This window comes from Sus scrofa, chromosome 9 (genome assembly GCF_000003025.6).
Source record: "Sus scrofa isolate TJ Tabasco breed Duroc chromosome 9, Sscrofa11.1, whole genome shotgun sequence".
NCBI lineage: Eukaryota > Metazoa > Chordata > Mammalia > Artiodactyla > Suidae > Sus > Sus scrofa.
In genome coordinates, this window is record NC_010451.4 from 77,186,557 (window position 1) to 77,210,422 (window position 23,866).

The 23,866-nt window shown below is 38.5% G+C and overlaps 1 protein-coding gene across 5 annotated transcripts; it reads left to right on the forward strand.

Moving 5' to 3' along the window:
- On the forward strand, window positions 10,847–19,973 carry TAC1 (tachykinin precursor 1). Of its 5 annotated transcripts, none has more exons than XM_003130164.6 (7): window positions 10,853–11,124; window positions 11,525–11,656; window positions 12,641–12,737; window positions 13,185–13,229; window positions 13,731–13,754; window positions 15,310–15,363; window positions 19,369–19,973. In XM_003130164.6, the coding sequence occupies exons 2-7, from the start codon at window positions 11,534–11,536 to the stop codon at window positions 19,416–19,418; spliced, it is 393 nt and encodes a 130-aa protein (XP_003130212.1). In that variant the 5' UTR covers window positions 10,853–11,124; window positions 11,525–11,533; the 3' UTR covers window positions 19,419–19,973. The 5 variants fall into 5 exon arrangements, with proteins under 5 accessions (XP_005667690.1, XP_003130212.1, XP_003130211.1 ...); XM_013979715.2 differs by lacking the exon at window positions 10,853–11,124 and adding an exon at window positions 11,148–11,294; XM_005667633.3 differs by lacking the exon at window positions 15,310–15,363 and having other exon boundaries at window positions 10,847–11,124.

Below are 23,866 nucleotides of genomic sequence, written 5' to 3' on the forward strand. Positions count from 1 at the left end.
GTATAGGTATTTTATTATATTTATGTATATATGTGTGTACCATTGTATATATAATTGAAGTAGTTATAATAAACAATATAAACAATAAAAATAAATTTAAACATTAAACCATAAGAAGTAAAACCAAGTTTTAAAGAGAAATATTGGGTAATCAGATTAAGTCCAAAAATCAAAAATTAGTTCTGAGTTCTCTGACAGCCGAGATAAACAAAATAGAATAAAAACAAAGGGAAAGAGGTGAAAACATTGGATTAAATAAATCCCATCTGATATAAGGAGGCACATCAAGCTTTCCAGGGAAGACACATCCAATAATAAAAGAAATAAATCTCATAGTCTTTTATATAAGGAACATTAAAGACTCCCATTGTTAAGTCTTCCTGTGTTATTTCTCTCCATTCTTGCCCATAGGCAACAAAGATTTGGAGGTGCAGGCGGTTTGGCATTAACAAATTTATTAAAACGAAAGTACATTTTCAGAGAGAGCGAGAGTTCAGGTGCACACAGGTTAGAAGAGGGCCAGCTCACTTTTACAATTGTTTTTTTACCCACGCTGTGAACCTTATTTGCATGGGGAGCAGGTTTCACAGAGGGCCATGAGGAATGAAGGGCATTCCTTCAGTAAAGCAGGGAGTGAGCAGCCCAGGCTGCTCAAGGTGGGGGAAGGGGCATTGCAATGAGACGTGGCCAGAGGCTCTTGGGTTTAGTCTCCTTAAAGGGGACTTGAAGCCTATAACACAATGAACAATGCCATAAGAGCTATTTGATCAAGATGTATGTAACTCATGAACAATTTCTTATATCAAAAACTCTTATATCTTATATCCAAACACCCAATTAAACTGAATACATTATACTATAGGCCTATGATAGTATTTTGACAGAAATTAGAAGCAATGAAATCCAGATGAGTTTCACAGTGACTTGATTTCATTCACTAATGAAGCTTAGAAAACAGAAATACATGGTTAGGGATTCCCTTAGACACTGTCCCCCAGTCACCCAAAACATTAATGACATCAACTTTACAGCAGCGCAGAAAACATAGTAGGTAAGAGGCAGTGGCATGGACTCTGGAGCCAGATAGCCTGAGCTCAAAACTCATTTGGTAGAGAAGTTCCCATCGTGGCTCAGCAGTAATGAACTCAACTATTATACATGAGGACCCGTGTTCAATCCCTGGCCTTGGTCAGTGGGTTAAGGATCCGGTGCTAAGAGCTGTGGTACAGGTCATAGAAGTGCCTTGGATCTGGCGTTGCTGTGGCTGTGCTGTAGGTGTGCAGCTATGGCCCAGATTCGACCCCTAGCCCTGGAATGTTCATATGCCGCACCAGCCATCAGCCCTAAAAAAAAACAAACAAAAAAAACACCTCATTTGGTAGACGTTAATGGAAGCAGTGCAGCAGAGCTCTGTGGATGCCAAATGGCAAGGTGTACCTGCAGCTGGAGCAATCAGGAAGGACAGGTTTCAGTGCAGACTATCCTTAGTTCCAAGTCAATTGTCAGACACATTAACTATTAACTACTGCCTAGAGGAAGAAAGAGATAATGCAGGGCTCCACATCTGGGTTTCTCAGTTTAACTTTGAAAAACATACTTCCTTATTTTAGGGTTCCCAGTGAAGAATCTAAATATGAACATTCTTTTATTAGTCTAGTTCAAAATGAGTTATTTCCTGATTTTTAGCTAGTGTTTCTATGACATGTTACAAACTGGACATTTTACTAAGACTATTGTGATGGCTATACCTAATTTTAATTGAATTTTTTTATCTTAAAGGATCCAGTTTAACAAAACTTATATCTGATTAGGAATATTTTCAGTTGACTTATTAGTCTGGCTTATTATTTTAATAGTGCAGAGTCATGTTAAATAAGAAGATTATCTTCAAGCTTTTGGCAAGTATATACAATGTGAATTTCTTAATTGCACCCAGAAGCAATGGAAGGAAAACACATTTGTTAAATATTTTAAAAAATTGTTTTCAAACAATTAAGTAGTTCAAAAAACTGCCAAAATCCTCATCTTTTGAATCAAGAGCCACCAGTGACTAGAAGTTCATATGGTGAAAAACAGCAGCTGAGAACTTTGCTATTGTTCCAGAGGAAGTTATCTTGATCTGCTAATAGAATTTGTTGATGTTTAGACTGGACAGAGTTGTTGTCACTTGACTTCATCTCATTTCACCCTGCCTTCCATCCCTACCCACTCCAACTCTTGCCACCTTGGTTCTGGCTTCTCCAATGGATAACCAGCACGCATCCTTACCTCTCTGCCTTGGCTTAAAGTGTTCTCTCTCCCTGGAATGCCTTCTATCCTGTGCCTCCCATCCAGAGAAACTTTCTTCCATGCTGCCTTAATATAATGCTCACTTCTCTGTTCTAGCGTCTATTACATGTCTTTCCCCCTCCCCTGACTTTCTGAAGCCCTGCTGGAGCAAAAACTCATTCATCTTTTCTTGGCGGGTGGGGGAAGCACCTGCAGCAAATGGACGTTCCCAGGCTAGGGGTCTAATCAGAGCTGTAGCTGCCAGCCTACACCACAGCCAAAATCATGCTGGATCCAAGCTGCGTCTGTGACCTATGCCACAGCTCACAGCAACACTGGATTCTTAACCCACTGAGTGAGGCCAGGGATCAAACCTGAGTTCTCATGGACACTGGTTGGCTTTGTTACCATTGATTCACGACAGGAACTCCAAAAAACTCATTTATCTTTGTATTCCCATTGTCATATTTGCTTGGAAAATTGCAAACACTGAGTAAATATTTATTGATTTAATTCTTTTTGTGGCATGTGCAGAAGCTTGGAGGGTTGAAATATTGTGTCCTTTTTCCAGCAGTGTATCCACTTCTGACTTTCCTACACCAGGCTCTTTGGGCAAAAGGACAACACAACAGCCAGACTCTTAAAGTAGCAGCAGCATGAAACCTAGAAGAAAATAACTAGATTTAGGTGTAGGGGATTAGTAGCCCCTGACAAAACCATGATTGTTTTACCTGGTTTTGAGTACAGTTGCTTAAAATCTCTTCTAGCCTACAGCAGATCATCAGATGGTATAGAAATTTGTAACCTTACCTTTGCCTCTAGAGTGGTATCTCTCCCCCATGCAGTGGCAAATGCTTAATGACTACAAGCCTGGCAATAATGGAGACTGGAAGGATTTAAAAGAGTGATTGACTCAACTTGCTTGAAAAATTAATAAGGCACCTTAGAATTTCCATGAGGCGATGGGAAAGAAAAGAGGTGAACATAGAAGCAAGATTTCCCAGGTAAATAAAATGAAAAAGGTAATGAAGGAACTTAACCCTGCAGACAACATATTCTTCCAATGTCACATTTGCAGCAATAGCAGTGTTCCAGGGGATTTTCTAAAGTTTGGGAGTCTGGGGCTAGAAAACACTAAAGAACTGATGCATGCATGTGGTATGGACAATATCCATCAATTCTACAAACATTTACTAGTCAGATAACATAACATGGTACTATTTCAGGCTTTCTCTAACACTTACAAAATAAAGTAAAAATTGTTAATTTCAGGAGGGCCCAGCATGGCACAGCAGAAACGAATCCGACTAGGAATCAAGAGGTTGTGGGTTCATCCCTGGCCTCACTCAGTGGGTTAAGGATCTGGTGTTGCTGTGAGCTGCAGTGTAGGTCACAAATGTGGCTCAGATCTCATGTTGCTGTGGCTGTGGCTGTAGCGGGCAGCTATAGCTCCGATTCAACCCCTAGCCTGGGAAACTCCATATGCTGCTGGTGCAGCCCTAAAACAAAAAACAAACAAACAAAAAATTGTTAATTCTAGGAAAAAAAATAAAATAAAATCCACCATCAGCAACTAAACAAATCAAGAGTCACTCTCAAATTAAGGAAGTAATCTTAAGAATTTGTAGCAAATGAATGAAAGAAAATTCTAGAGCAAAGCAGATAGGCCCATCACTGCCTGGCTCCATAGAGCCTCCATCTTCTTAACATTATCATCACCTTCATAAAGTTTTATTTGTAAGTCAAAAAAAATTCTGAGAATTCTCAATGATGCTACACATGGAGAGAAAACAGAATGAGTAGATTGTTATTTTCTTCCAAAATGTAAGTGACTGACAGGAAACTGGTGACACCAGGAAAGAAAATAGAGCTGACATTTAAAGGGAAGTGGAAGGAAGCTGTCATGCACCCAGAAATCCAAATCCAGGGGGGACTCTCAAAAGAAAGGAACAGGCCCTCCCACCAGGGAATTGCATGGAACAAGACACTGCACAAAATCTCAGGAGAAAGAGCAGAGACTAGGTATTCACTACATCTCATCCAAGGTGCCCCTTCTCTGTCATTCCCACAGGCTAAGAAAAGTGAATGAAAGGCAAAATTCCTAGCCCTCAGTGGGGAAAAAAAAAAAAAAAAAATTCTCCAGTATTATAGAAATAGAATCAATAGTAACTTACACTCTGCCCAGAGCCACCCAAACAACATCTAGCTGGAGAGAATGGCCCAGATGGTTTCTGGAATGTTCCAGAAACTTCAAATATAAATTTATTACACACTGTTGAGTATCCTCCAGAAAAACAGAACTAATAGGGTGTGTGGGTGTGGGGGTGTGGGCTTGTGTGTGTGTGTGTGTGTGCATGTATAGGAGGAAAAACAGGGAGAGATTGATTTTTAAGAAGTCAATTAGGGATTTTAAGGAATTAGCTTACATAATTATGGGGGTGGCAAATATAAAATCCACAAGGCAGCCTGGAAGGCTGGAATTCAGCAAGAAGTTGATGCCTTGAGTCCAAAGGCAATCTGGAGGCAGATTTCCCTCTTCCTGAGGGAACCTCAGTCCTTTTCTCTTAAAGCCTTCAACTGGTTGGATGATGACAACCCATATAATATAGAATAATGGTGTTAACCAAAGTCTACTCATTCAAATATTAACCACATCTAAAAAATATACCTTCATGGTAATATCTAGACTCATGTTGGGCCTAACAAGAGGCCATCATAGCCTACCCAAGTTGACACATAAAATTAACCATGGACAGACACACACAGAGGCCACCCAGAATAATACAAATAGTTAAATGTTCATTGTCTGTGCTAAGCATTCTTTTTTTATACTTCATGTATACTCAGTTGGCACCTACAGCAAACTTATGATGTAAGTATTATCTATTATCCTATCTGGCAGGTTAGAGAATTGAGGCAGGGTGTGCCTAAGTAATTTTTTCAAAGGCCACATGGCTAGCAAGTTATTAAACTTGTATTTAAATTGATAGCACTTGCTCAAAACTCATGCACTTTACCAGTGAACTTAAAGAAAACATAACTCGAGAAACTGAAGAAAACTCCCTCACTTACTTCACACCAAGAACATCTTAATAAATACATAATCAATAAAATAAAAACATATCAATAAAATAATAAAGAAATTAAATGCGATGAAAAAGAAAATTACCAGTCTATGAGAAAAAATTGGGGACTATGTAGCATGATTATGGAAATAGTAAGTAATTTAGATACAGTGAAGTGAATTACTGACACCAAAGTCAATTACTGACACAAAGAGGAAAAGTTAACTAAAGTGAATGTGGATGAAAAAGAGTAAAGAATTAAAACAATTTGTAAGAGAGTTATAGACATGAGATATACATATTACAATATTATAGATATATATAATTAAATACACTAAGATCTAAAGAAAAAGATCATAATATTCTTGAAGTGGAATTTCCATTTCAAATATATATTCCAAAAAAACATAATACAATAGAATTCCCCAAAATGAAGAGAGAATATATCTGCAAAACAAAAATAGTTTATGATACTCCAATAATATTAGATGTAGGATGATCAACTGCAAGACATATCCCAATTGAGCTACTGAATGTCAGGGATAAAGAAAAAACTTCTCAGATATTGAAGCAAAAGAGCTCAGATACTAAATCAAAACAGTAAATCACATCCAAGCAGGAGGAAAAATTATCCCATCTGAGAATTCTCCACAACAACTGAATTCTACAGGACAATGAAGCAAAGCTCATAAATTTCTAAGAAAAATGAAATTTATTTTTTAAATATTATAACTATTCAAAATGTCATTCAAGCATAGGAGCCCCTGAGAAACATACACCAGCATGAAAGAACTCAAGGAATACAATTGTGCAGTTTCTTCTTGAGGAAGGAAAATTTGCTTGACAGTAACATCTAGCCAAATAAAAAAGGACTGAAAATAAACTGGAGAAGAGCAAAGCTAGATTAAAAGGACTGGGGTGAAAATCAATCTGTTTAAATATAGAATGAATAATAGACAGCTAAGGATTGAAAATACAGTAGCAAAAATAAATATGAATGTTATAAACCTGAAAAATGTTAAAGTAATAATACAACTATGAAAATTGCGAAGTAAGGGGTAAGGGAAATGGGAAGAAGTTTGAGTGAAAATGTTTTCTTTTTTCAAAACAGGGAATAAATATTGTCAAATATCTACTTTTTAAAATGTTACATCTTAATGTTTATTTCTAAATATTATTTTTTAACATTAATGGATACTTTTATGGAAAAAATTATTGTGGTGAAGAAATATTGTTCGCTTTCATTTTGTTTTTCTACTCTAAAGTCAAATAAAATATAAACAACCATCTTTCATTAAAAATACTTCCTAGGAGTTCCCGTTGTGGCACAGTGGTTAACGAATCCGACTAGGAACCATGAAGTTGCGGGTTCGATCCCTGCCCTTGCTCAGTGGGTTAACGATCCGGCATTGCTGTGAGCTGTGGTGCAGGTCGCAGACGCGGCTCGGATCCCATGTTGCTGTGGCTCTGGTGTAGGCTGGCAGCTACAGCTCTGATTAGACCCCTAGCCTGGGAACCTCCATATGCCACGGGAGCGGCTCAAGAAATGGCAAAAAGATTAAAAGAAAAAAAAAAAAAAAAAAAAAAAACTTCCTATGGGGACTTATGGTTCAGTGAAAACGAATCTGACTAGTGTCCATAAGGATGTGGGTTCAATCCCTGGCCTCACTCAGTGGTTTGGGGATCCTGCATTGCTGTGGCTGTGGCGTAGTCCAGCAGCTGTACCTCCAATTTGACCCTAGCCTGGGAACTTCCATATCTGAGGGTGCGGTACTAAAAAAGCAAAAAAAACAAAAACGAAAAAGAAAAAAACCCCACAATTTCTTATGATCTCATACTACTTTCATAACTTTTATTTATCTGTGACTATTTTTTTATTCTTCTACATATATTAATAGAAATATATTCAAAATAATGTTACAGGTGGAAATTTCTGAGTTTTGGGTAATTTCAAAAATACATTATTGTACTATTCTGCATTATTTTATGTGCCATGGTGCATATGTGGCATCTGAATAGTTATACATTTGGTTACATTGAGCTAACAGGGAAGTAATTGTGAAACTGGCATCTTTATTTTTACTTTGTAAGTCATATCAGCAACTAAGAAAAAATTAATCTAACATGCCCCTCTTTAGGTATGAAATTTTACAAGGTGGAAAATGATATGAATAGCTTTTTGCTTATAATATAATAACAATAATAATAAAAAGGTAAACTAAAAACCTAAAAGAAAGAGTTACTTAGAAAGAAGAGGGTAGAGGAACAGGAATTGAAGCTACACTTCTTTGACTACATTAGGTTTCAAATATTTGAGTTTGGAACTTTGCATTTTACATAATTCTAAAGTTAAATTTAAAAACAATCCCTAAAATTCAAGAGCAAAGTGAGCAAATTATTCTATGTGTATAAGAGTTAATAGCATAATCATGCAGAGAGGAACTTTTAAAATGACTTTAAAGCAGTTAAGTTGACTGAAGATACATTGTATAATATGTTTTTAAGAGCAAAAAATTGCAATTAAAAACTCTTAGGCTGTTTCTAATAATCATATTGCTAACAATGTTGGAATTGTGTATTGGGATAAAGCAAATGAGTATTAATGTTGATGTCACTGTGAACTGGGTTTTTTTGTTTTTTGTTTTTTTTTTTTTGTTTTTTTGGCCTGGAAGAGAAGATGCAAAATAGAAGAGGTTAAGAAAAGACTAGTACCCTGATTTGAAAAGAAAATGTCAGAATATGTTCATGATTTTACACACACACATTTTCAGCTCTATTCATTGAAAAAGTCTTGAAACCAAGAAGAACTCAGTAGCAACATGCACCCATAATACCCAGATTATGGTTTCTAATTATCATTTCTAATTCAAAAGAAACAAGAGCTCCTTAAATGCAAATTGCAAGTCTGCAAGGAAATACACAGTTTAAACCTGGAACAGCTTGTCTCACCAAAAACAAGAAAGCCATTAAAGCCAATTTAAGGCATATCTAATGTCTCGGGAGCCAGTTTGAAAAATCACCTGCTGGCCAAGAAATGGGATAATTTGAACATTGATTACAAGGAGGTCTGCTTCTATCTTTTTCTTGAAGAATTAAAATACTTCAATTATGTTTAAATCCATGTGATCATAATAATCTTAAATTTGGGGGAGAGGGCCATATTTGAATGTGTTAATTTACCAACTCATTATTTTTCAAACTGGTAAAGGGAAGTAATCAAGCTCTTATCTCACCTTTCCTATACTAGTCATGTCTTAGAGTAACTACATAGTTATTGAGAAAAAAATTCTCTTTATAAGGAAGAAATAAGCCAGCTAATAAGTAAAAAAAAAAAAAAAAAAAGAATGATAAAATCAGAATAACACTATTTCAAAAGTACTAATAAGGTAATCAGATATTTTGATCAGCAAAAGCTGCTAATGTCTCAAAAGGAAAAAAAAAAAAGGTATCGTGTGCTTCCTAAAAACACACGTAAAGTAGCTTTGTCAAAAAAACTGAACCACCATGGCATCAAACTTTTAGATATAACTACCAATTAACAGGAAATAGAAGAGAGGAACAAGTTAAAAGAAACTTGTAGGGGGCAATCAAAATTCCAGAAGGTAGTATATTTTATTGAGCAGTTTTATCCCTAAGGACAAAGAGAGCCAGAAGGAGAGAGTGTGTGAAGCAGAGTGAGAGTGGGGTGGGCATGGACTATAGATTAAGGAAGACTTAAGAGATATTTGAACCAGGAGTTCCCATTGTGGCTCAGTGGTTAACAAATCCAAGTAGGAACCATGAGGTTTCGGGTTTGATCCATGGCCTCACTCTGTAAGGATCTGGCATTGCGATGAGCTGTGGTGTAGGTTGCAGGCACAGCTCGGATCCCACATTGCTGTAGCTCTAGCCTAGGCCATAGGCGGGCAGCTACAAGTCTAATTAGACCCCTAGCCTGGGAACCTCCATATGCCTTGGGTGGAGCCCTAGAAAAGACAAAAAGATGACCAAAAAAATGTGTGTGTGTGTGTGTGTGTATAAACCAAAATGCGTGTGTATATATATATATATATATATATACACATGTACATATATATATGAACCATGAAAGTATGGACTTCATTATAATTCTGATTTCATCTAGTAAACTGTATTGAGGAGGGGCTTATGAAAAAATGGGGAATATTTGAACACTGACTTGACCATATGTAACGAATTATTTTATGTTGTTTTTAGGTAGAAAAGTGGCATGCTTATATTTTTAATTTTAAAGATACTTACACTTTCTATAGACATTCTGAAATATTTAGAGTTGAAATTATGTCTGAGCTTTGCTTTGAAATAATCATGGTGGGGAAATAGAAAGAGTTTGTAAGTGAAACCCGTAAATTTTTTAAGTGGATGAGCCTCTCTACTTTCCTAAATGTTTATAATTCTCCATTTAAAAAGTTATAAAAACAAAGAATAGAATACCTCATGTTGCAAGGCCAGGCCTAAAGAAATGAGATATGTAAATGTGAACTTGAAAAGTCAGGTTTATTTAAGTAAAAACAACAAATATTAGAGGGAAAAATATTTGTTTAAATAAACTGCAATAATTTTTTATCCACTATACTAGAACATCAGAATTAACTGGAAAACAGAATACTTACTAAGGAAAGAGGAGAAAACAACTCCACCCCAGACAGAATAGTCATTTAATTCAGTGAGAGAAGAAATAAACATGTCTTGGAGGCAAATCATGGGCTCTTAGCAATTAGCATCTTCCCTACACTAATTTTCCTATAAAGGAGAAACTTAGGAAGGAGCTGAAGAGTCCTTTAGTGATAACCCTGAAGGATCCGGTACATCTCTTGAGGATTTCTCAGCCTTCTGAGAGTAAGTGTAGCAGAGAAACAAAACGTTCTTTTCCAACCCTTGCTCCTGCATATGGCCAGGTAGCTGGGGGGCGGGGGGAGGAGGTATTCCACAAGGACGCTGCTATAAAAGTTCTACTATGTAATGCCACGTTTAAATTCTCCTGTCTCCAAAACGTAAAATAGATTTGTTTCCATCCCCTGAAATACTGTGAGACTGAGAAGTCCTTTAGTACTGCTGAAGAAACGCCACTATTCCAGCTGATTTGGGGAAAGGGTGTTCTGCTCATGGAAAGATGCTATATCTCAGAAAATCTTAAGACACTCTGCAGATGGAAATGGGGGTGGGGCGGGGAGAATGCCTCCCCCACCCCAGTCTGAAGTTCTTTCTTAGCCTGATTTCCAACGACAGTATCTTAATATCTAAAGTTTTTTGGCCATTCTTTAAAGTGCAACTTATCCTGACGTCTCAAGGTACGTAAAAGTTGCCAAAGTCCGAGGAATGAGTCACTTTGCTCAATTCTGATGAGTAATCTCAGGTGTCATGGAACCCCGTTCGGAAGAAAGATAGGGGAGGGGGCGTCAGATCTGCAGGCGGAAGAAGACGGAACGCTGGGGATTGTATGGCGAGATCTCGATTTTCCTAAAGTTGCGTCACTTCGAACCCAATTGGGTCCAGATGTTATGCGCACGGACGGATTACCGTCTCGGAAACTCTCAATCAGACGCAAGCGAAAGGAGAGGAGGCGGCTAATTAAATATTGAGAGAAAGTCGCGTGGGGAGCGTGTCACGTGGGTCTCGAGCCTCAAGGAGACTGGAATAAATAGCGCGCCGGCAGCCAGCAGGCAAAAGAGCGCGCTGCTGACCTCCTTCTCCGCAATTGCGGAGACGGATTGCAGAGCGCCGGGCGAGCGCTCAGACCAGCCGGAGGAACCCCGCGGACGGTTCAGCTGTGGTAGGTGCCTGCGCCCTACCGGGAGCGCTTTCTGCCACGCGCACTGCTCGGAGACCGGGTCTAGCGGGGCTGGTGGACCCGCTGGATCGGGGAACCGTGGGAAACAGCAGAGAGACTAGGGAAAGGCGGGTATCCTTGTCTTCCACCTACAGGCTTGAAGGTGTGGATTGGTGAGTTAGGGGCTGGAGGAATTGTGATCCAGGAAGAAGGGGATTTGAGAAGGTTGCGGGCTTGAGTCTCTTTCCTAAATGGTACAGTCAGGACTTTAGCCCTTAGGCGGTATATCTTGTTTCAGTCGGCTCTGAGCTCGGCTGTGGGGCTGAAATTTCTGTTGCTTCAACTCTAGGATAGCCACCCCATATAGATATTCTCCCCTTTCCCTTCTCCTCACTCTTTCCAGAAATCGAACATGAAAATCCTCGTGGCCTTGGCAGTCTTTTTTCTCGTCTCTACTCAACTGTTTGCAGAAGAAATCGGAGCCAACGATGATCTGAATTATTGGTCCGACTGGTCAGACAGCGACCAGATAAAGGTGAGACCCAGTCTTTGAGATGGCCCGCACCGTTCTTCCTAGGCTCAGGAGCTGTCACTTACCCCTCGAGATAGCACCCCAGTTACTGCAGTGGGCACCGGGACTACAACCAGAGGCAGTGGAGGCGCGGGAGGAGGGAGGCAAAGGAACCCCATCCTCTGGGTCCTAAATGAGATTTTGCACCCACGAAGCCGATTTCTTACGGAGGGCTGCATCACTGGGTCTCAGGAACTCTCCAGAGAAATAATTCCCTCCCTGATGATTCTGGGATCCTCACAAGAGTGAAAACACGGAATTTCATCCCGTAATAACGCAGATTTCGGGCACTCGGGTCCAGCTGCCAGGACAGGGCGTTAGGGAACGCTGGGCAAGTGGCGAGCTGCCGAAGGCTTGGAGGGGCGCCGTGAATGGGAAGCTAACTTCCTGCCTTGACTTTTATTTTATCGCCCTGAGGACATAGCTGCTAGTTTTCCTTTAGAAGGCTAACAGGCTGTTCGCGCAAGGGAGCGTGCCCCTCGGGGACAGGGCAAATCGCGCAGTGCAAATCCCTTTAAAGCGCTGTCACCATCCCTAACCTCCCATCCCGCCACCACCACCCCACTACTGTGCGTTTAGACCGTGAGAGGTCCCAAAGCTGGCGACAGAGAAAAGACAAAGTCTGGTGGCTGAGAGGTAGATGAGTGAGGCTCCCCGGGCTGGGCGGAAAGAGCAGAAGGTGCTGCTCCAGCTAACTCTCAAGGGCAGGGCCTGGGGGAGGGGGCGGCGCTGGACTTGGATTCCTCGGGGTGGGGTCGAGAGAAGGAGCCTCCAGGCGTGAGGAAGCCCGGCCTCCTCTCGCCTGGATGCTAGTTCCCCAGCCCAGACCTGGCCGAACCCCACCGCCGAGATTTGCCCAAGGCTGGAGCGCACCGCAAGGAGGACTCGGTTTCCCGGGCCTCTCATTGGTTGCCTACATGGCCGTTTGTCGGTACATCTGTCCTCCAGGAGGAGCTGCCGGAGCCCTTTGAGCATCTTCTTCAGAGAATCGCGCGGAGACCCAAGCCTCAGCAGTTCTTCGGATTAATGGGCAAACGGGATGCTGGTGAGATAGGCAACCATCCTCTCTCTCTTCCTGGGCAACTCGCCCTTCTCCGCCTAGCTCGCACTCGCACCCAGCCTACCTTGCTCTTTGGGTAAAGATTTCCACCCTAAAGAGGGTATATCTCTCAAGGCACGATTCTGACCCTCACCTCGCTAACTCATGCGTGCCCGCGGGGGAGGGAGAGATCCTTAGAACCACCAAGAACAAGAACTAATTTTAGCGAAGTACCCCCTTAACTAAGGATCCAAACTGTCAAAGAGAAAGGCTAGGGGCCTCCAAGGGGTAGTACTCGGAATGTTCTCAGTGCATGTGGAAACTGATTTGAGACCACTGAGGTTAGATTACAGTTAGCTACCCGGTGCCTCATGATAGAAATATTTAATTCCTTGAATTCATCACACCATCAATGGAACGGGTAAATAGTTAATGTCAATTGTCTCTTGTCAGATTCCTCAATTGAAAAACAAGTGGCCCTGTTAAAGGCTCTTTATGGTAAACATTTCTATAAATCTTTATTTTACTATTATGAATGCACATTTATGAAAATGCACGTGTATGAAAATGAAGTCTTCTTTGGGCTGAAATACAGATTCTTGACAATGCCTCTTGATTAAAGAGATGGATTTCCATCTCTCTCTCCTGAGCATCAAACTGTGGCCAGCCTTGAAGATATGTCTCTTATAAGAAGACAGAGAGGTGTTTCGGCCAGGCAGTTATTAACCGGCCTCAGGAGTCTCTCAGTCCTGGCTTTGAATCCATGGCCCATATAAGTGACTTCAAAATATTACTTTCGTTTGTTAAGATATTTTGTTTTTATTATTAATAATTTGACTAGTATTTACGGTTCTCCTATATTCCTCAGCATAGTCCTTGAATGGGAAATGTCATGTTATTTAAAAAATCAATTCCTTTTATAATTCTCTTTAAAAGAAATAATGTAGCACCTCTAAAATGAATCTATCGTGTTTGCTAATTTTATCTTTTTTTCAATAGGACATGGCCAGATCTCTCATAAAAGTAAGTTACATATCATTTTGTCATTTATCAAATGCAAATGTAATTAGATTCAATTCTACTTTATGTAATATTTTCTGTTGTAACTTAAGACTTGATATTTTCAATTAAGACAGTATAAGAATGGAGAAGACTCAAATTACATCCAGAACATGATTGTTTAAAGCTCTGTTGCTTAAACATGTCATACTTACCAAAATGATGTGTTATATTAAAAATCCTTAATTCTTAACTAAACTTTTGCTAAATTCCTGACCCACAGAAACCGAAAAAAATATTTTTTTCTTTTAATCTGCTAAAGAAAAAAGAGGGAGGGAAGAAAGAGGGAGGAAGGAAGGGAGGAAGAAAGGAAGGAAGGAAAGAAAAAAGGAATCCTTAAACTCCTATAATTTTTAGTTTTAGGTAAGAATTTCAACCCTAGGGGTAAAAATTCACCACATATGCCTCTTCCCTCATCCCCACCCACTACTTCCACTGCAGAAACAAAAATCCAAGCATTTATAGGCATCTCCTAGTTTACTTTAGTATGCTGGATATTATGACATCAATTATAGAGTAATCCAGCAGCCAATTAAAGTAATGGGATGAATATGTGCATAGAGAATCCATACTAAAGGTAAAGATAGAAATGTAGCTTTTTGATCCCATAATTGAATGGGAAACCTCAGTCTTTCAAAGCACAGTGAAACATTTCTTAGAGCAACAAAGATGGCAGAATCATGGCTTGACAGTCATTTGATCCGTTTCCCAGTTAAAGGAACCAGAGTTGACAGGAAGTCCCAGGGGCCCATCTCAATCTTGTTCACTTACCCCAGCTTGGATTTTGGTTCACTGGGGGCAGAATAGGCCACACTAAAACAGCAGTGTTCTCAACTAATATAGTATAAACCAGCAGACGTCCTCCCACCAGAGTTAAAATGATAATCCTTTCCAAGGGCTTCATCTTTGAAAGTAAATATATCTTATTCAGATTGAATTTCTAAGGACTTGACTTTCCAAGGAATTATACATAGCAAAATTCTATGTAAAGAAATAAATGTACTCTCTTAATGTAAAAACTGATATACCTTTTCCAAAAGAAGTATTTTAAAAATCCAATAAAATAGAAGTAGTCACCTTTAGAAGTTTATAATCATCAAGTATAGGATCTGATTTAACTAAGCTTCAGCTTCCTGAGAAATACAATATATTCCATAATGTGAGGAAACAAGCTTTGACATTTCTGTCACACAAATGTGAAATTGACCCCTTAAAAACCAAAGCTAGCAGCAACAATATTTAAAACATTATATATAAACAGATTATAATATGAATAAAGTGTCCTTGCTAATATTTAGGTATAGAATTGAGAAAGGTGCTTTCATTGTATTATTTGATTTAGTGTCATTTATAAGACTTATTAGGAATCTTTATTTTTTTCAGGTTCACCAAAACTTGAAATAGTTATATATTTATTATATAGGCATACCTTTGGAAACTTGCTTTTTTGGTACTAGTTATAATAGTTTATTTCCTCAAAGATATACATATTAAAATACCCCTAAATGTATTTTTCCAGGGCATAAAACAGATTCCTTTGTTGGACTAATGGGCAAAAGAGCTTTAAATTCTGGTATGTATAAAACCATGACTAAAAATAAACAGTATCTTAAATCTACTTCTGTTTTCTCTAAGGCATTCTTTAAAGTATTAAACAGGAATAATAATTAAAATGGGCATTTATGGTGGAAAAATCTATGTAGTAAATAAATCCAAGAGTGGATTTATAGCTATCACACAATATCAATCTATCTTTCTCAAACTCCCAGTGTCTGTCCCCTTTAGTCATTACTTAACCTGAATCTTTGGGCTAGTCTAACATCCTTTCCCTCATATCTTGTTCAATGAGCCATATCTAACCTTATTGAACTAAAGGGGTAGGGGGTGGAGAGCAGGGAGTAAAACTGATTTTCACTTGTTACCAAGGTATTTGGAAAGTCTTACAAAAGGTTAAATCTGACAGTCTTCCCTCACAAAAATAAACAGATAAGTAAACAAAAACAAACCCATTTATACCAATTACTGGCTCTTTATCAAATTGTAGGAGCTCAAACTCTAACCATTCTGATGAATGTTTACAACTATGAGAGTAGCATAGTGTGTTCCATTGCTTTCAGAAAGGAACACATTCAAATTATCCTAGAGGGTTATAATCAGTTCTGGGTATAAAATTCTTAGAGAGGAGTACCACAGTTCTCTTCAATAATCCAGTTTAATTCTGAACAATTCCTTCACTTGATATTAAGATTGCATATTTCTTTTCTGTAACTTCTATCTTCTATGTAAATACCACATGCATATATCTGAAAACTCTTGTTTCTCAACTCTTTCATCACAGTATTTTCAAGGTTAGATAACCCCTATATCTTTTTCATAGAGACTGATACTTTGTTAAACTCATTCAGACCTTAGAGTCCTTAGTTTAGTTTTTTTGGAAAAGCTATTCAGATTCTTTTTATTTTACCTTCAGCAAAATTAGAATCAAAATACTAATTGTGTAATTAATTAGAAAGTAACCATCACTGATCTTACCTATTTAGAGTATTTCTAGTTTCCTGAAAATCTATAACTTCAGATGTGCTGGCTTAATTACTCTGAAAAAGTCCATGTAAAAATGATGTATCCTGAATCCTGTTATTTATATTGGCTCTCTCCCGTCTAAACTCAGATACTACGTTTATATTTCTTCAGTAATTTGGAGGATTCTCAAGTTTAAATTATAAAGAAGTTACCAGTGTACCTAATGAAAATCTAAAATTGTTTTACTAATATGTATTATCTTATAACTTTTAGAAATGGAATATAAGTTTAAACCACACTGGTTTTAAAAATGTACACTAGCCCTTATATACCTGTGGTTGTCTTGATAATCATACAAGTCATCAACTTTCCAATTTCAGAATTGATACAAGTTGCAGAACATGCTAATTTTACAAATAATACAGATACTGCGGAGTTCCCGTCTTGACACAGCAGGAACGAATCAGACTAGGAACTATGAGGTTGCAGGTTTGATCCCTCGCCTCGCTCAGCGGGTTAAGGATCCGGTGTTGCCGTGAGCTGTGGTCGCAGATGCGGCTCGGATCTGGTGATGCTGTGGCTCTGGCGTAGGCTGGCAGCAACAGCTCTAATTAGACCCCTAGCCTGGGAACCACCATATGCCACGGGTGTGGCCCTAAAAAGACAAAAAGACAAAAAAGCAAACAAACAAACAAACAAAATACAGATAGTATGCAGTTTAGAACACATTAGATGCTATTAAATATGCTTAAAATAATATAATCATATCTAATGGTAACTACATGAATCTGAACCAATTTATGACTAAATCTTTGCTCCTCCATTTTAGTTAAGAAAATATAAAAGGAAAAAATGGGTAAACATGTAATCTATACTCAATCAGATGCCCTTTCATTTGATCAGTTGAGGTGTCTTCTATACCCATCTGATCTTTACCCTTTTGTGGCCACATGCCCCTTTGAAATCTAGAAACTCATATGCATGCAGCTCATACACACATCAGCTCACACATACAAACATTTACATGTGGTTTTAGAGAGTTCATGGACCAGGTAAGAAACGATGCTTCCAGTCAAGAGGACATTATGTTCCAGATCAATCACTGATCTATCTTTGGTTAGTTGACATTAGCGTTTATCTCCCTTCTCTGAGGAACAACATTATGTTACTGAAAGTGCCTCAGGAATGAACTTGTGCTAGTCATCCTCCTCCAGATAGAAACAAACAAGGGTGAGAAACAGACTGTTTCTTCCCTTCAGAACTGCCCAGATTGGGGCTCAGACTATTTCCCCCAGAAGTGTGTATGTGATCGACATAAAACTTCCAGTGTATTGATAGCCTCACTTAAGGGAATGCTGGATGCTACAGACCATCTGCTTAGTGGTGAAAAGGAAAAGATAACACGGACAAAGTGATAAACCCACTTTGTCTTTCAACAAATCCTTCTCACTGAGAAAATTCTTTGGACTGGGACCTACAATTCCTACGTCTTTCACGTTCTTTCTACTTTTTCTTTTTCTTTTTTGTTTTGTTTTTTGTCTTTTTAGGGCCGCGCCTGTGGCATATGGAAGTTCCCAGGCTAGGGGTCAAATCAGAGCTGTATCTGCTGACCTACACCACAGCTCACAGCAACATCAGATTGTTAACCCACTGAGTGAGGCCAGGGGTTGAACCCTCATCCTCATGGATATTAATCAGGTTTGTTTCTGCAGAGCCACCATGGGAACTCCCTATTTCTATTTAAATTCATTATTTTATACATGCATATTGAATTTTTAAAGGAACAGTAGTTTTACTGTGATGAAAATCTAAGTATGTAAAGTATTAGCTAAAATGGTGAACAATATACTTAAGTATTTGATCACAACAATCTAATCCTTACCCTTTTGTGGTTACAGACCCCTTTGGAATTATATTTAATAATGTAATATAATGATATAATTTCAGCGCTTTTTTTTCTGTCCAGATAATCAAAATACATAAATTACTTGTTAGCTATGTGTTAAATACCTTTGGAAGCAGTGATTAACCTTTCATAGGTCATTAGGGTGCTAGGAGGTAAGGTAAACGATGTTGTATTTAGATGGCACAATTGTCCTACCTAAGACAATGAGATTGTTTTTAGTCTCAAGGACAATCTGTCCCTGAGAGGAATCCACAAGACAGGAAGAGACCCTTATACCATTAGGTACCCCTGTACAAGAAGTCAGCAAACTTTTTCTATAAAGAGCCAGATAGTAAATATTATTATTTTATATTTCTAGTGCTGCACCCATGGCATATGGTGGTTCCCAGGCTAGGGGTCGAATCGGAGCTGCAGCTTCTGGCCTACGCCACAGCCACAGCAACGCAGGATCCAAGCCACGTCTGTGACCTACACTACAGCTCACGGTAATGCCACTGAGCGAGGCCAGGGATCAAACCTGCATCTTCATGGATGATAGTCAGATTTGTTTCCGCTAACGCTAAGCCTCAATGGGAGCTCCCAGATAGTAAATATTTTAGACTATGTGAGCCAGGCAGCCTCTGTAGCAATTACTCAGATTTGCCATTTTAATGTTAAAGTAGGCATAGACTTTATCCCTGTTCCAATAAAACATTATTTACAGGAAAAGATGGTGGGCTGGATTTGGCTCATGGCCTGTGATTGGTTAACTGTGTTCTAGAATAAAAGTCACACATTGTACTTTCTTCCTACTACTATTCCTGATTACTTTAGGCATTGTCCTTTCTATGAATCACCATGGGTGTCTGCCACTGCTTGAGAAAGGTGTTGAGAATCGACATTGCAGTATATTGTGGAAATGCACTTTAGGGCACCAAGTATATAAGGATAACCAAATAACCAAGAATTTTGTGGTTAGATCACTTCCAATCAGGATAGAGACTTATTGAGGCCCAATTGGAAGATCTGTAAATAAGACTCTTAGAAATACTTAAGTGGAAGCAAAAAAGTAATTATCAGTTTAAAAGAAATTACTCTATGCCTTGAACTTTATCTGTTCAGCTGTGTCAGTAAAGCCTCCTAACAAACCTTTTACCATCTTTTTGTTCTCAGTGGCTTATGAAAGGAGTGCAATGCAGAATTATGAAAGAAGACGTAAATAAACTACCTAACGTATTATTTATCCAGCTTCATTTGTGTCAATGGCTGATGAAAGGTAAAATGAGACAGACGCTATGAAGAATAATTATTTATTTAATAATAATTGTTGTTTTGAGTTGAAAACTCAAAAAGTATTTATTTTTCATATTGTGCCAAGATGTGTTGTAAAAGTGTGTTATAATTCTAACATGGCAACTCCCTCAGAAATAGAAATCAGTGGTAATTTCTCAACAAAGCAGTGTTCAATGAAGTGGTAGGAACCTATCAATGATACAGTCTCCAAAGAAAGAAATAATTTCTGTTTCTCAAGAGCAGTCATATCAGCGACGTGTGAAGAAAGGAAACTCACAGATATGCTGTGCTTCTCCATTTGTTTTCATGGTGAAAATGTACTGAGATTTGGTAGCAAACTGTGGTGTATCCCTGAAGCATGTTTCATGGTTTATGACTATATAGAGATGTTTTAAAAGTTTTAATGTGATTCTAAGGTCTTAATTTTATTGTACAATGTGTTGTGATAGTTAACATTTTAAATAAAAGAAAAAATATCTTGAGAATTGGGTCTTATTCTGTCATTAACATTTATGTCAAATCAGCAACCTTTCTTTTACCAGATAAAATATGTTCAAAGTTGTTTTGGTTGCTAAATCATGAGCCATAGAGCTACTAAACTTCCCTTTCTTAAGGAAAATGACTAAAATGGAATCTGTTTCTCTCAAACACACCTTTTTTGGGGGGAGGGGTGCTAGGTTATTTGGCACAAGATCATTCATGGCAAAAACATTTATATTCTGGTACCCAAACTGTAAAGGCTCAGTTCTTTTTACATGATTCCCTTTTACAAATATGATAATAATCAATTTTTAAAAAGAATTTTACTGATTATTTCCTTGCTGGGTAAAACATCAGCACACTGCCATTTCAGCCCTGCTTAGAGCCCAGGAATAAATAAATGCATCATTGTGTGAGTCTCACTGGAATTTAGGCACCAAACTAAACTCTGACCAAAGTCATTGGCAGATGATGCAGAAAGATGGGGAGCTGGTAATATGGCACCACCACCATAAGGAAGATAAGACCCCTTTCCTGCATTTCTAAGGACTGCCTATGAATAGCTAGTGCTCATAACACTCCAGCAGAAGCAGTGCATCAGAGAAGCTCTTGTGTATTTAAAGAGAAGAATTGATAGGTGTCCTTGGAATCATTTTCTGATTGCAGAGTGTGTGAAACATTGACAAGTGGTAAAACAACTCAGGACAAGCATTGCTCAGTGAAATAAAACTCCATGAGTTTATTCTGGACTGGTGACTGTTGTTGATCAATTAAAACCATTGGTGGGACAGGAGAGCTAAAGAAAATTTTTTCTTTTATTTTTTTAATTTTATCTTTGAATACTTTGTTTAAAAAAAAAAAAAACTCCAATGAACTCATTTTCCTTATTACACAATACATTTAAATGCTAAAAATTACATTATCATAAGAAAAATGAGGAAATGAGTCATTTAGAACTCCACTCCGCTACACTAATGTTTAATGTTCTATTTAATAATAACAATATTTGTAATATATGATAATCATAATACCTATCATAATATATATTTAATCACCCAATGAAGGAAGCAATATTATTATTATTATTACTATCATCATTTTACTAATGATGACATGAAGCTCAAAGAAATGTTGGACTTAGAGACTATAATATGAGAGGAGTCAGGATTACAGAGGAATTATTAGGCAGAAACAGCAGCACAAATTAATTTCTAACCATGAGATTGATGAAACAAACTGGCATATTGATAAAACTGAATATTATGACATCACTTACAATGGCATTATGGGGTATTTAGTGACATGGAACATATAAGTTATGTTGTTAGACAAAAAGTAGTATTTATGCATTATACAAACATATATATACATATATATTTGCGTAGATGTTATAATAAGTAGGAACCATGTAATGGATAAGAGTGTGGGGCTCAGAGTCTGACTAAGACTATTCCATTTCTTAATGGCTGTGTGATGATGGACAAGTGTCTTAATTTCTTTCTGCCTGATTTTCCTCATCAATAAAACTGGACAAATTGTGATGTCCACTCCTATATGCATATTTATATACTATATAAACACTACACATAGTGGACAGTAGCCACATGGAGCTTAGTTGTGGGACTGATGAAGGCAAAGCTTTGAGCACGACTTCCGGTACCCAGGGAGAGTAAGCTGTGAATGTTACCTGTTACCTTTGTTAGCTACCCTCTGCAATCCCCAGTGAGAAAATCAGCGCTATATTACATACAATAAAGTAGTTTTATAGGCACACTGAAGAAGCAGCAGCCTGGACGTGGTTTCTAAATAGCTACCGCGCACATTAAACCCAGGGCATTCTCGCGCATCGAGCGGTGCTTTGTGCTGTTCATTGCTGCACTCGACAATCCCCAGGGCCTCCTCCCTCTCTGAGAGTCTATAAATCTTCGCAGCAAGATACCGCAGCAGTGCCTGAAGACCTGAGCCAGCCAGACATCACTCCTGCCTTCGTTCCCTCCAGGCCCAGAAACCTAGCAACAGGAAGGGGAGCGAGACTTCAGCCGGAAGTCTGTACTCATGAAATATTTACTACGACTTCCCTTCTGCAGCATTCTTTCTTTAATTAAAATGAGTTTTCTTCACCTATACTCTTACATATTTTTATTCTGTTACAAAAGGGCAAAAAGGCCAATCTATATAAAATTACCTGAATAATTTATAGCTTTGGTTTTGAGTTTGTTTTTTGGTTTTAGTTTTGTTATGGTCAGGGTCCAAGGCAAAAAAAAAAAAAAAAAAAAAACAAATAACAACAAAAAGCCACACTGAAGCTGAGTCATTTGAGGAGAATTTAATAAAGGGACTTATCACAAATGTGTGGGCAGGATATAGAGAAGCCAGTGATCTAATGTGATTCTCCAGGCTCACATCCTTGGAGCCACTGTGACCCCAAGGCCTGAGGGATGAAGGTGAGAGTTTTTATGTGCCAAGGACCACCCCGCAACTGTTATCTTCATAGGATGAACCAACACACTGTAATCAAGTATGGGGCTAATCAGGTATGGGGGTGGTGTATGTGGGGGAGCGAGGACACCACTGAATAAATATGCCAACCTCACTCTCCTCTCCCATCTGACCTGCTCTTGGTGCCTCCCATTGGGCAAGCCCACGTGGAAAGCAGAGGGCCTAGAGCCCTCCATGCTGTCCACACTGGTAAGCTGCACAGAAAGGGCCCCAGAGCAAGTGGAGAAACCTGGTGAACACACTGGGAGGTGGAAAAGGAAGATGTCCAAGAAAGACACCAAGTATTCCATTATTGTGATTATATGGGAAACTCATAGTAGAAACTCAATTGGAGAAATGCAGAGAGTGAAATACAAGTCCTCATTTGAACATCAATTCAACTGCTCAGGGATATAGTTTCATATGGATCCATACAAACGAATAAACAAAGTTAATCTTATTTCAACTTGAACACAGGCTGAAATCCCCCCTTTTAACACCAGATCATTACAAGCACTTTTTAATGGTACATATATTTACCAAGAAATTAATAAGTAGGTTGGGATTTGTGAAAAACATAGTAAGGACTTTTGTTGGACCAGAAATTAGGCAGACTCCTAAAAAAGAAAGCACAGGGAAAGCCATAGCTGTAAGCCATGGCTCTGGCAGGAAAATGTGGAGGCGATAGAGGAAGGTACTAACCCCAGAACAGGGGATTGAACACCCCAGAATAGACCTCTCATCAGCAACACAGTGTGTTATGAGGTCAGGGGACACAATCTAAAATTCTTAAGGAAAATTATGCTTAGCCACACTATTAATTTGTGAAAGAAGAAAAACCAACTGAAAGCTGTTAGCTTAAGCATTTATCAAAACCGCCACAATAGGAGAGCGGCTCAAGATGGCTGCTTTACAGGACAGCAGATAGCCTAAAAAATGTACATATTTGATTGATGAAGGTCAGTCAAATTTCCACAATTTGCAGAACTATTGTCAGAACAATTTTTAAAAAAATGTTCACTCTTCTGATTCTTGGAAGGGAATTAGGCTGCATTAGTCATGGAATAGGTTTCAGGAACTGCAAAACTTGAGCAAAGTTTTTAGGGTAAATTGTTAGTCAATTTAGATTTTGCAGAAGTGATGAAAAGGGAGAGGTGGGGCCCTCATCTTGCCTGGGTCAGTGGTACAAATTCACCCATTCATCTTTCATAAATTAAAGGCATTTTCAAACATATAAGACCTCAGAAAGTTCACTGTCCATTTACTTCCAAAGAATTATGAGAGAATGTATTTTCAGTAAGAAGAAAAATAAATCAGGAAGGAAGTAATGAGCAAGAAATGTAATGAATAAAGTAATCATTTAAAAAATTGCTAAATTAAAGGGGTGTGTGTGTGTGTGCGCACATGCGCATGCACGCAC